We start from the raw sequence: 13,155 nt of genomic DNA, 5'->3' as shown, positions 1-13,155 counted from the left end.
TCCTCTTTGCTTTCTCCCTTAAGGGTGGTGTTATCTGCATATTTGAGGTTATTGATATTTTCCTGGCAATCTTGATTCCAACTTGGGCAGCCTAGCATTTCGCATGATGTACTCTGCATATAAGTTAAATAAGCAGGGTGACAATATACACCTTTGATGTACTCCTTCCCCAGTTTGAAACCAGTCTGTTGTTCCATGTCCAGTTCTAACTTTTGCTTCTTGACCTGCATACAGACTTCTCAGGAGGCAGGTAAGGTGGTCTGGTATTCCCATTTCTTGAAGAATTGTCCACAGTTTATTGTGATCCACAGTCAAAGGCTTTGGTGTAGTCAATAAAACAGAAGTAGATGTTTTTCTAGAACTCTCTTGCTTTTTCTATGATCCAGTGGATGTTCACAATGTGATCTCTGGTTCCTCTGCCTTTTGTAAATCCCACTTGAACATCTGAAAGTTCTCAGTTAATGTACTGTTGAGGCCTTGCTTGGAGAATTTTGAGCGTTACTAGCGTGTGAGATGAGGGCAGTTGTATGGTAGTTTGAGCATTCTTTGCCATTGCCTTTCCTTGGGATTGGAATGAAAACTGACCTTTTCCAGTCGTGTGGCCACTGCTGAGTTTTCCAAATTTGCTGGCATATTGAGTGCAGCACTTTAACAGCATCATCTTTTAGGATCTGAAATAGCTCAGCTGGAGTTCCGTCACCTCCACTAGTTTGTTCATAGTGATGCTTCCTAAGGCCCACTTGACTTTGCCCTCCAGGATGTCTAGCTCTAGGTGAGTGATCACACCATCATGATTATCCAGGTCGTGAAAATCTTTTTCGTACAGTTCTTCTGTGTTTTCTTGCTACTCTCTTCTTAATATCTTCTGCTTCTGTTAGGTCCATGCCATTTCTGTCCTTTATTGTGCCCGTCTTTGCATGAAATGTTCCCTTGGTGTCTCTAATTTTCTTGAAGAGATCTCTAGTCTTTCCCATTCTGTTGTTTTCCTCTATTTCTTTGCATTGATCGCTGAGGAAGATGGTCTTATCTCTCCTTGCTATTCTTTGGAACTCTGCATTCAGATCTTTCCTTTTCTCCTTTGCCTTTTGCTTCTCTTCTTTTCTCAGCTATTTGTAAGCCCTCCTCAGACAACCATTTTGCCTTTTTGCATTTCTTTTCTTGCAGATAGTCTTAATCCCTGCCTCCTGTACAATGTCATGAACCTCTGTCCATAGGTCTTCACGCACTCTGTCTGTCAGATCTAATCCCTTGAATCTGTTTGTCACTTTCACTGTATAATCGTAAGGGATTTTGATTTAGGTCATACCTGAGTGGCCTAGTGGTTTTTCCTAGTTTCTTCAATGTAAGTCTGAATTTTGCAATAAGGAGTTCATGATCTGAACCACAGTCAGCTTCTGGTCTTGTTTTTGCTGACTATATAGAGCTTCCCCATCTTCAGCTGCAAAGAATATAATCGATCTTTCTTTAATTTTCTTTGTTGCATAGATTATCTCATAGCAGAGTTCTTTTGCTCTTCACATCCATCCCATGGGAAAAGCCCTCTAGTTTGTGGATGGAGGTGGTACACCCCGGCAGCTCCTTTTCTCGTGACCAGAAGTAGAGCCAAGCTTTAGGATTTAGGGGCTTTGTATTAGTCTTTTTCTATAATATGGAAAAATAAAGATCTAAGTAGATCAATACCCCATGTTTTAAGGGGCCTTTTGACATAGAAAGATATGGGTGCAGAAGGATGGCATAGTGACATTAAAGAAGAGTGCCCAGCCACTAGTGAGACCACAGTGGCACAGTGCCTTCAACAAAAGCCATCCCACCATCTTTTAAATTACCCTCCCTATAAGAGGACTACTATCCCTCCCGTCTTTTAAGTATTTTCGTTTATTTTTAGTTCTGGAATGTGTTTTGATTTGAGTGACGGAACCATAATTTCTGTGAATAGATAGATGGTAGGCTTCCACTGTAAACTATAAAGTAAAATCAGTTCCTCTGGGTCTTCTATTCTTGTTCTCATACTTGTGTGTTTTTTCTTCTTCTTCTTCTTTTCGAGTCAGTATCCCATCCTTGCTGTTGTTTAGCCACTAAGTCTTGCCCGACTCTTTGTAACCCCGTGGACTGTAGCCCACCAGGCTCCTCTTTCCATGGGATTTTCCAGGTGAGAATACTGGAGTGGGTTGCTGTTTCCTTCTCCAGAGGATCTTCCTGACCCAGGGGTCGAACCCAAGTCTCCTATATTCTTATCGGCTGAGTCACCTGGGAAGCCCCATCCCACTCTTCTAGCAACTCTTTTTTTATGGAAACCATAGTTATTAAATTACTTCCCAACTTGGGAAGCTATGTGATTAAATATTTTTGTACCTATGTTTCACATGTTCTATCTTATTTTCTGTTGACAGTAATATAGGAACAGGCTAATTTATTTTTATGTAAAGTATTTTGAAAGATAATTAACTTATTCAGAGCTGCTTCACATATATATAAAACTGACAGTTTAAATAGAGAGACATTGTAATGAGCAATCAAATTACATTTCTTTAGGCTAGGTTTTAGGAACTGGCTAAAATTTTTTAACTATTGAGAAATATATTATTTTCCTCAAAACACAACGTAAAAATAATATGTATTACCAAGAATAAATTAGACGTTAGATTCACAACCTTCAAAATGCCATTGAGCTTTTAGAGATATAAAAATTGACTTCAGTGTCTTTTTATAATGTAAATTTTTGTCTACCTCATATTTTATTATTATGCATCTCAGAAATATTTGTGGCAAAACTCTGTTATAGATTTGATTCAAGATTACATATTTGAATTTAAAGACAGCTGATTCAATTTAAATGAATAATGTGTTACATTGGAGATATATACATTTACACGTGCATAAGGTAGGATTTATAGCTTTAGAGAAAAGCACTTAAGTTGATTATATTCATGGGAAAAGAATAAATTCATGTTCTCAGGAAAGAAAAATGTCTTGAATGTGGTGGTTGCCATTTAAATAAATTATCAAACTGTAATGACCTGTAACTTAATCCTCAACTTAATTCAGTTATTACCATACTCTTGTCTTCAGCATCCAGATGTCTTTCAGGGGGTGGCATCCATTCTCCAGACCTTTTCAGTTTACTGAGGTTTTCCTGCTTTTAGCATAGGAGGGAGCAGCTTCCAAACTGTGCTGATTTATTTCACATATTTAATATAGGGTCAAGTTTCTCCTTTAAGTATTTTCTGTCTATGAAACCTTTGATTAACTTTTCATCCCAAGCCTATTCTGTATTTTCAGTGAACCTTGTTTCGTCTCTTTGTTGTCAAGGTTCTCTGTCAAATATATAAGGTGTACCATATCTAATGCAACTTCTCTTCCAAAAGCTACTCCCAGGAGTTACTTCTTGTTTCTTTGGTTTAAATGTCATGTATTTTTAAAATGTGTATCTTTTTGATTGGAGGATAATTGCTTTACTGTATTGTGTTGGTTTCTGCCTTACATCAACATAAGTCAGCCATCGGTATTCATATGTCCCCTTCTTCTTGAACCTCCCTCCCACTCTGTCCCACCCCTCTAGGCTGTCACACAGCACTGGCCTGAGCTCGCTGCATCATACAGAAAATTCCCACTGGCTATTTTACATATGGTAACATACATGTTTCCATTCTGCTCTCTCAGTTTGTCCCACTGTGTCCCCAAATCTGTTCTCTATGTCTGCGTCTCCATTCAGTTCAGCTCAGTTCAGTCGCTCAGTCGTGTCTGACTCTTTGCGACCCCATGAATTGCAGCACGCCAGGCCTCGCTGTCCATCACCATCTCGCGGAGTTCACTCAGACTCACGTCCATCGAGTCGGTGATGCCATCCAGCCATCGCATCCTCTGTTGTCCCCTTCTCCTCCTGCCCCCAGTCCCTTCCAGCATCAGAGTCTTTTCCATTGCTGCCCTGAAAATAAGTTCACCAGTACCATCTCTCTAAATTCCATATATATGTGTTAATATACAATATTTTTCTTTTTCTGACTGACTTCGCTTTGTATAATAGGGTCTAGGTTCATCCACGTCATTAGAACTGTATGTCATGTGTTTTTGTTGGACCTCTAAGGATCTGTGTTTGGTCCCAGAGGGAAGCTAAGGTGAAATGTGGCACTTCCTAATAATTCCATTTGCTAAAATGGTTCTCATGTAATGAATTTTGTGTCCCCTCTGTAGATAAGCGCGTCGAGCACTGGCCTCTGATGCAGTCTCCACTGCCTACACTTTGCATCAGCACCCTGTACCTCCTCTTCGTGTGGCTGGGTCCGAAATGGATGAAGGACCGAGAGCCTTTCCAGATGCGTTTAGTGCTCATTCTCTATAATTTCGGGATGGTTTTGCTTAACCTTTTTATCTTCAGAGAGGTAGGTTTACTAAAGTTCACTTTATACTCCCTCAGGTCTGTTGCAAATTAAAAAATAAGAATGTGTAAAACTATGATTGGAATGTTGTGCCCTAAGATAACTTAGCTCCTCTAAGAGTAAATTTTATGTTATTGACATAAGCATGGATAACAAAAATCTGAAACATACATAAAGTTTAAGACTTGTTTAAACTGAAATTTGGAAGCAGACAAACTGGATTCTAAAATAACCCTTACTGATTTTTCTGACATTGCTGCTAAGTCGCTTCAGGCGTGTCCGACTCTGTGCGACCCCAGAGACGGCAGCCCACTAGGCTCCTCTGTCCCTGGGATTCTCCAGGCAAGAACACTGGAATGGGTTGCCATTTCCTTCTCCAATGCATGAAAGTGAAAAGTGAAAGTGAAGTCGCTCAGTCATGTCCGACTCTTAGCGACCCCATGGACTGCAGCCTACCAGGCTCCTCCGTCCATGGGATTTTCCAGGCAAGAGTACTGGAGTGGGTTGCCATTGCCTTTTCTGACATTGGAAGTTCCTTAACTTTTTTGAGGCTCATTTCCCCCATCTGTAAAACGGGCATAATATATATCTTCTAAGGTATCAGAAGTAAGTGAGATAATTTTTGCATAGTGTTTAGAACATATTAAGACCTCAGTAAATAGTTGTGGCTATTTATATTTCTCATTCAGCAGTTTCAGGTTTGGTAACTGATGAAAATATGCAGATGTGAAATACCGATTTCAAATTTAAATCCTACCACATAATATAAGTGTGTTAATTTTAGGTTGGAACTAAAATGTATTAACTGTTATACAACTGTTGCTGCTGATCAGTGTATACTTTTCTGGACATCAAGAAATTGTCTATGGCATTTTAAGAGGAAATCCTAAAAGTTAGACTGACCCAACCACTTTTTAAGTTGTAAGACTGAAAGGAATTTGTTTTCCAAGAGACTCCTCCTTAGTGTTCATCCTGAACCCAGCAAACTGAACTGGTGATGCTAAGAAAATGAACCGTATGCTCCTTTTAAAAAATCTCTTTAACTGACAGCGTAGCCTACAGAAACTCAACATCATAAAAAACTTTAATTTATTTGGCTACTTTCCCTAATTTGTTAGATGCAATCCACTCTGGTTCAAAACTAGAAACCCGTGCAAGTCTTGCAGCATGGTTAATCACAGTTTCTCTTAATATTATAAGATAGATAGAGTGTCTCAGTCCAAATTTTACATGTGATTTTAAATTTAGATTTCAACTTAAGAATAAATTGATGGATGATAAATTTTAGAAATTCCAACATATTAAATGTCTAGTGCATTTGAAATTTATTTTTAAGACAATATTGCTCTTAAAAATATTTTGAAAGTTTGCACATTGTATGTAGTGCTTTTAAATGCTATATCTTCTAAAACTTTACTCCAAATGTTATTTTCTTTTTCCAGTTATTCATGGGATCATATAATGCAGGATATAGCTATATTTGCCAGACTGTGGATTATTCTGATAACGTTCATGAAGTCAGGGTAAGTACATTAAAAATACTGCTAATCAGTAGAAGTTGGTTTAATTTTGTAGTCTCTAGTCTGTAAAAAATCATGCTTTAATGTAGTGGTAAAACTATAGTGGGATTGTTTTGAGTCAATAAAACTACTTTTTAAAAAATATACATAATTTAAAATCCATTTCCTTCCCCCATTATCTTTTCTCATTTGGTGATTTGAGAGTGAATATGTGTTGGACTACTGAAATGCAGTACTCAAAAAATAACAATAATAATAATAATAATAATAATAGTTCCATGTTTAGTATAAAGATTATATTTTAGATTTTTGGTTTTGCAGGTCAAGAATAGAAACTCTTGAAGTTGAATTCATTTGTTAAGCAAGTATGAGGAAGACAAACATAAATGATTTAATGTTTAGTAAATTAGGCATAGCACAGCTTGTATAGGTATAAACCCAGTTTTTATTTATATTTGAGAAAAGTAGACTAGTAATAGAGTGTTATCATATCGTACTTTATAGTCACCTACATCAGTAAAATTGCCATTTTAGTCAAGTGAAGAAACAATAAATTATCTTACTTTGTTAAGTATTTATTGAACACCTCTTGTATACTGTGTTCATATTAAACATATGTGTCCATAACATATGTTAATTATGTGTGTGTTTTATGTTAGATATAATACATGTAGTAATAATATAATGTGTAGTAGCTGGCCCTGAAAAAAATAGCTCTTTAGCATTGGGGTTCAACAATATAAACACCAGTATTCATCAAGACCCAAGACTAAATTGCTTTAATGTATTTATGATTTTATGTCTCTGTCTTCATTTCCCCATTGGAAGACTTAACACGCTGATGAAAAATCACCCCTTTTGGTTGTCACGTTGGTTTTATTCATTCAACAAATGTGTATTGAACATCAGCTATACACAGATAGTGCGATGGTACTGGGGACCCAAGTGGGAAGGCAGACGGGGTCCAGCCTTTGTGGAGCTGACCTTCCAGCAGAGGTGGGAGAGGCAGGCATGCAAACAGAAGGTTAGCCAGGAACTCAGACCTGAGATTGCCTGAGGGGAGCCCCTTTGTTGAGGTTTATTGCTAAGAGAACCTTCTCCTGGTTGGAGCACGACTGGTCTTGCTGGCATCTGGAGAGAGAAAAGGAAACGTGTCGGCCTTGCTTTCTCTGAGGAGTGAGCTTAGATAAACCCTTTGGGCCAAACAGCATGTTAACATTTGGGGAATAAAGTTTTTAAAATACCACTCTGGCCATTGTGTGCCTGCCCTCCTGGCGTGCATAAATCGATCAGTTCTTTTGAAATGTAGCTGTTGTGAGACCTGAAATCTGGGAGGAGAAAGGACAAGAGTGGCAGCAGATTGTACTTGAACATTTCTTCCCTCTCGGCTATTCTGAGATGTGGTAGAATAAGTGTTTTACTCAGAGCCTCATCTTTGTATTCGTCGTTATGTAGCTAAGAAGGATCTTTTCACTTTGATGAAGCTCTTCAGTTTCCTCGTGGCTCAGATGCAAGAGAATCTGCCTGCAGTGCAGCAGACTTGGGTTTGATTGCTGGGTCGGAAGATCCCCTGGAGAAGGCAGTGGCTACCCATTCCAGTGTTCTAGCCCTGAGAATTCCATGGACAGAGGAGCCTGGCGGGCTACAGTCCATGGGGTCACAAAGAGTCAGACACCACTGAGCGATTAGCACTTTCACAAACTAGAGAGGACTGTTAATTACTGTTTATGAATCATTGCTGATTTAGAGTGCCAAATAAGAGGGAAAATAAGACATGACCTCTTCCCTTCATACTCTGTTGCTAAGTCATATCCAAGTCCACAGACTATATCTCACCAGGCTCCTCTGTCCATGGAACTCTCCACACAAGAATACTGGAGTGTGTTGCTGTTTCTTGCTCCAGGGTATCTTCCCGACCCAGGGATCAAACCTATGTCTCCTTCATTGGCAGGTGGATTCTTTACTGCTGAGCCACCTGCGAAGCCCCTTACTGCACCAAAATGTTACACTTTAAAATACTAACATAATACTGACTATTAAATATAGTGTTGCTATCAGTAGTTCCCTATTTCAAGTTTGTTTTCACACAACTTTTATCATTTTCAACAATGTTATTATGCAAACAGACTCAGTAAATAATTCTCAGTTTGTAAATACAAGACATTATTTTTTTCTTTGGCTGTTCTCTTTTTTCCTTGCCTACACTTTAAAATCGTAATTTTGTTTTTCAAAAGCGAACAGCCAAACCCAAACAAACACAAACCCATGGCATCCAACAGGTGCTCTTAGCGAATGAAGAAAGACCCTATCAGCTCTGAAGAGCCTAAGCCTTCCTGTGAATGCGTCTGCCACACTGCTGGCACACACAGGTTCACCATCAGATTTCAGTTTGTACCGCTGCCTTTGCTATTGGTATATAGGGCAGATGCCATAGAAAATGCTTGACATAAGAAAGGTGAATCTAGATTCCTATTGTAGTGGGAGTCTTGTGAAGTATTTTAACATGCATATACCGAGGTCACCTCTCACTGGATCCTTGGATCCTTAATCTCAGCGTGTAATGTAATCTTTCTGCACCATCTGGTGTCTTAATTAGAGCCCAGGAAAAGAAAAGACTTACTCATGTAAGCAGGATTATATTTATGACCTAGGAAATATTTGTTGCGTGTGTGTGTTTATTGCAGTTTATCATTTTAAAAATTTCACTGCCTAATAAAAAATAATGTGGTTAAGTATTTTGTTGCACATGTTAAAGTGAGAAAGAGAGACCAGTTGCCACTCAGTCATACTTGCAAGAATCTCTGAGGCTGGAATATAGGCTAGGCATGAGCAACTGAAATACCTTTATAGAGTAAATATCTCAGCTTCTCTACCACATTGAAAATCATAGCGTTGAAAGCGTTCACAGCATTGCAATCAGCAGGTTGGTACCCATGACATCTAGCTATGAAACAGACTGAAAATTTTCTCTGAACTGTTGGCACAGTGTAGATATAGATTTGGACTCTTTTATTTCCCATCATTTTCCCCATGAAAAGATGCCTAGGTTTCACACCCACTTAAACAAAAATGATTCTATGCCTCATACATTTTGTGCAGTAAAAATTGCTTAAGACTTAACTTTAGTAGACAGCCATGTGATAGTATTCTGGTGTTTATAAAATGCTCTCCCTTTCTTTCTGCAGATAGCTGCTGCTCTGTGGTGGTACTTTATATCTAAAGGAATTGAGTATTTGGACACGGTGTTTTTTATCCTGAGGAAGAAAAACAACCAAGTCTCTTTCCTCCACGTGTATCATCACTGTACCATGTTCACGTTGTGGTGGATTGGAATTAAGTGGGTTGCAGGAGGACAGGGTGAGCATCTTCAGGAATGTGTCCCCGTGCACTGAATTATATAAATGTGTCGGGTGGAAAGTGGTGAGAATTTGGCTTGGTATAACGGCAGCCCACTCCAGTTTTCTTGCCTGGAGGATTCCATGGACAGAAGAGCCTGGCGGTCTACAGTCCATGAGATCGCAAAGAGGAGGCTCATGACTGAGAAACTAACACACACACATAAATATAACTTACTTCCAGGCTTAATTATTCCTGTGTTAATGTCACTTTAAAGAAATTTGAAGGAAGTAGAGCTTTAGCTGTTTATCTGTGACTACTTTCACACCTAAAGATTTACCCCAGAGATTAGCATAAATGAATCCCAAGTGTAGCAAACAGTATTTTGAGAGGGAGCAATTCTAGCGGTTCTCATCCAGAGGATACCAAGATAGAACTTCTCCATCTGAAGGTTCCTTCTCTTCTCCAAGCCCAGAGCCCACTCTTGCTCTCAAACAAGCCCCAGTGCACCTACTGCTTCTTACTCAAAGGAAATTGTATGTAGCCGTCTCAGTATTGAAGAGAATCTGAACTCACAGTTTGGCCAAGATCTACCTCCAGCTTTTCAGATGCCTGTACATTGGAGATAAGTCACACCACTGAGCTGGAAACAGACCATTCCTCTGATGGGAACCCAGGGTACAAGTCATACTACAGTTCACCTTGCTACTTTACGTTTAAACTATTTAGAAATCTAAGAAGCGAGTACTGTTTTGTTGTAGCTATGTGTATCGGCGCATGTAAAGACAATAGTGAAGGATTTACAAGTCTACTTTAAACCATTATATGTACCCTGGCTTTTATCCCCCAAGAGCAACAGAATGAAAAATAATATTGGCAGTGTTAGGACCTACTTAAGTACATTAGGGCCTACTTGAGCCACTTGGGAAGTCCTTTGCCTTTGAAGAACACCCATTTTTATTTATATGGTAAAAGCCGGAGTCCCAAACTTTAAAAATATTTGGCATGATCTGAAGAGAAGGCTTGTCCATTAGAACTATTTTGCAACTTTTATTTCTCATCTATACTCAGTATTAAATGTTGGAAAATAATGTAGATTGATTTATTTTACGTTCAAATGGTTTATCACCTAAATAAAGATTTCTGTGTCTTGTAATTACCTCTTTTTCTAAAGCATTTTTTGGAGCCCAGATGAATTCCTTCATCCATGTGATTATGTACTCATACTATGGGTTAGCTGCCTTCGGCCCATGGATTCAGAAATATCTCTGGTGGAAGCGATACCTGACCATGCTGCAGCTGGTGAGTTCTCAACTAAAGCACTGAGAATGTCCGGCTCTCATTCACTATGGAGGGCTGAGTTACTTTCAACCACTCTATGTTACCAGACTGGCTTTCTCTGTGCTCCAGTGATAGGCGTTGAGGCTGTCTGGCTCTCAACCACCTGTTCATAGGTTGAGTGTTCACAGACTCTTGCTTTCAAAATGTCCCTAAAAGACCAGATGCAGGTCCTGTCTGTCTAATAGGAATGTCCTTTAAACATCTCTGTGAAATGGGTGAGTAAAGATCTAGGCCTGTCACAAAATGCATTCTCGTTTATGATTAGTATTCAGTTCAGTTCAGTTTAGTCGCTCAGTCGTGTCCGACTCTTTGCGACCCCATGAATCGCAGCACGCCAGGCCTCCCTGTCCATCACCATCTCCCGGAGTTCACTCAGGCTCACGTCCATCGAGTCGGTGATTAGTGTTAGGTAGTTAGACTAGGAAACAGAAGTCCAAAATGGCGGTGGCTAAAAGACAAGGAAGGGAAACCCTGCAAAACCAGAATAAAGGAAGCTCTGCTGCTGCTAAGTCGCTTCAGTCGTGTCCGACTCTGTGTGACCCCATAGACGGCAGCCCATCAGGCTCCCCCGTCCCTGGGATTCTCCAGGCAGGAACCCTGGAGTGGGTTGCCATTTCCTTCTCCAATGCAGGAAAGTGAAAAGGGAAAGTGAAGTCGCTCAGTCATATCTGACTCTTAGCGACCCCATGGACTACAGCCCACCAGGCTCCTCCATCCCTGGGATTTTCCAGGCGAGAGTACTGGAGTGGGGTGCCATCGCCTTCTCCAAAGGAAGGTCTGAGGACCTTGTAAAACAAACAGCACTCTTGGCTAGCCCAGTTTCATAGGGCAGGCCCAGGGGGACGGAAAAACATAAAAAGAGGAGCCAAAGGGCTCTCCCCGCCCCGCCCTGCCCCGCCCCTGTCGCTGGGGCGCTCTCTTCGCGTCTTTGGGTCGACGTGCTGTGCTCTCATGCCTCGAGGATGGATTTTCCTGCTATTATCTAAATAAAATAGAGCTGTAACATGGAGCTGAAACACTGATTTGTCTAAGAGCTATAACACGGTCCATTTGAGCCCTGAGAGCTAGAACACGGTCTGTCCAAGATCTGAGAGCTGTGACACGCCAAGTGCTTTAATGTCCGTCACTCCAAATCTTTGTTGCGGACGAGACAGAACCGAGGAGCATATACTCACCTGACAGTTAGAAAAATAACTTCTAAGTTTTTTTCCACTTAAACTGTTATTATTATCTCTCTTCATGCTTCTCTTAAATAAACTTTCTGTTTTTTTACTCCCATTTTTCCGTCCTTGTGAACAGATCCTATACATTTAGAATAGGAAAGTTGTAGAGAAGTCACAGAGCCAGCGAAGGGGTCGGGTAAAGGATGGCACCAAGGGGAACTTCCCTGGATGCCCAGTGGTTAGGGCTCCATGCTTCTCCTGCAGAGGGGGTGAGTTTGATCCCTGGTCAGGGAACTAAGATCCCATATGCAGCACTGTGTGGCCAAAAAATAAATAAGTTAAAGGACCAAGGATCAAAGAACTCTTAATTTCCTAACACACAATCCTTAGAGAGCAGAGCTTGGTGTACTCAAATGTTCATCTTCAGTTCGCAGCACCAACCCCTAGTAGGACTTCTGGAAGCATCTGGGTGACTCAGTGCAACCTTCAGAGCTAAAGCACCAGCCCAGTAATCAAACCGGAAATCCAAAACCAACCTGGTAGCTATTCTTCAAGCCTTGGAATTTATTATAATTTGCTTTAATCATAGCATGTGTGCAATTTTATCAGTGGAATCACATTTGGAAATATCATTCGTCTCTGTTTTAAGTTGCCAAACAACAGGCTACCCAAACAGGAAGCACAGCTTTTGGGGAGTGCTGGGTGTGCAGGATTCATCTGTAAGTAAAATGCTACAGGAAGCTTCCTCCAGTTTTTGTGTAACCTGTTTACACAGTTTGTGTAATTTGTTCCTCTCAGTTATTAGTAAATGGGCCCAAGAAAATGAGAAAAGAACAGAAATTATGTGAACTGTTGTTATCTACTTTGCGGGAAGACTGCACCTGATTCTCCTTGAGCGATGCCCCACTCAGTCACCCCCCAGACACACCCTTTTCCAGCGATGCAGGTTCTAAGAATCATTGTGAAATCAAAAGTCCCTAAAACTTGGATTTTGCCATGGGAAACTTTTAAAGTTTTTTAGTGTGATACAAATTTGGAGCTATACATGGGGTAAACTTTAAAAATAATATTTAATATAATAATACTGATAATGCTATCCTTAAAGGAGAAGCTGCAATTGCCCATTTTAAATAGGGTGTTAATTTTGTGAAGGGTAGTGTGTTTCCAAGGCAGAAGTTCTCACAGCAGTAAATCTTGTATGTTAACCCTGTAAAAAATTAAGTGTTGTTTAACCCCATGAAATTCATGAATTCTTATATTGAGAACCATCCTCTCCTTTTATTCTTATTATCAAATATCTACTAAGTTTTACCAAGAATCTTAGTTTTTAAAGGATTGTGTTAATTCAATTTTTAAATTTTTAATTAATTTTAAAATGCATATTCACCTGTCTCTTATTCTATGAGAAACAGATAATGA

The 13,155-nt window shown here is 39.8% G+C and overlaps 1 protein-coding gene across 1 annotated transcript in view; it reads left to right on the top strand.

Moving 5' to 3' along the window:
- The window catches only part of ELOVL4 (ELOVL fatty acid elongase 4), a 38,821-nt gene that overhangs the window by 23,889 nt on the left and 1,777 nt on the right, over positions 1 to 13,155 (top strand). The window contains exons 2-5 of the mRNA XM_068985461.1: positions 4,192 to 4,379; positions 5,819 to 5,899; positions 9,082 to 9,253; positions 10,407 to 10,534. Coding sequence (XP_068841562.1) covers positions 4,192 to 4,379; positions 5,819 to 5,899; positions 9,082 to 9,253; positions 10,407 to 10,534 — 569 coding nt within the window. The remainder of the gene's footprint in view (positions 1 to 4,191; positions 4,380 to 5,818; positions 5,900 to 9,081; positions 9,254 to 10,406; positions 10,535 to 13,155) is intronic.

This window comes from Capricornis sumatraensis, chromosome 13 (assembly GCF_032405125.1).
Source record: "Capricornis sumatraensis isolate serow.1 chromosome 13, serow.2, whole genome shotgun sequence".
Taxonomy (NCBI): domain Eukaryota; kingdom Metazoa; phylum Chordata; class Mammalia; order Artiodactyla; family Bovidae; genus Capricornis; species Capricornis sumatraensis.
This window is presented reverse-complemented; position numbering and strand designations above follow the sequence as displayed.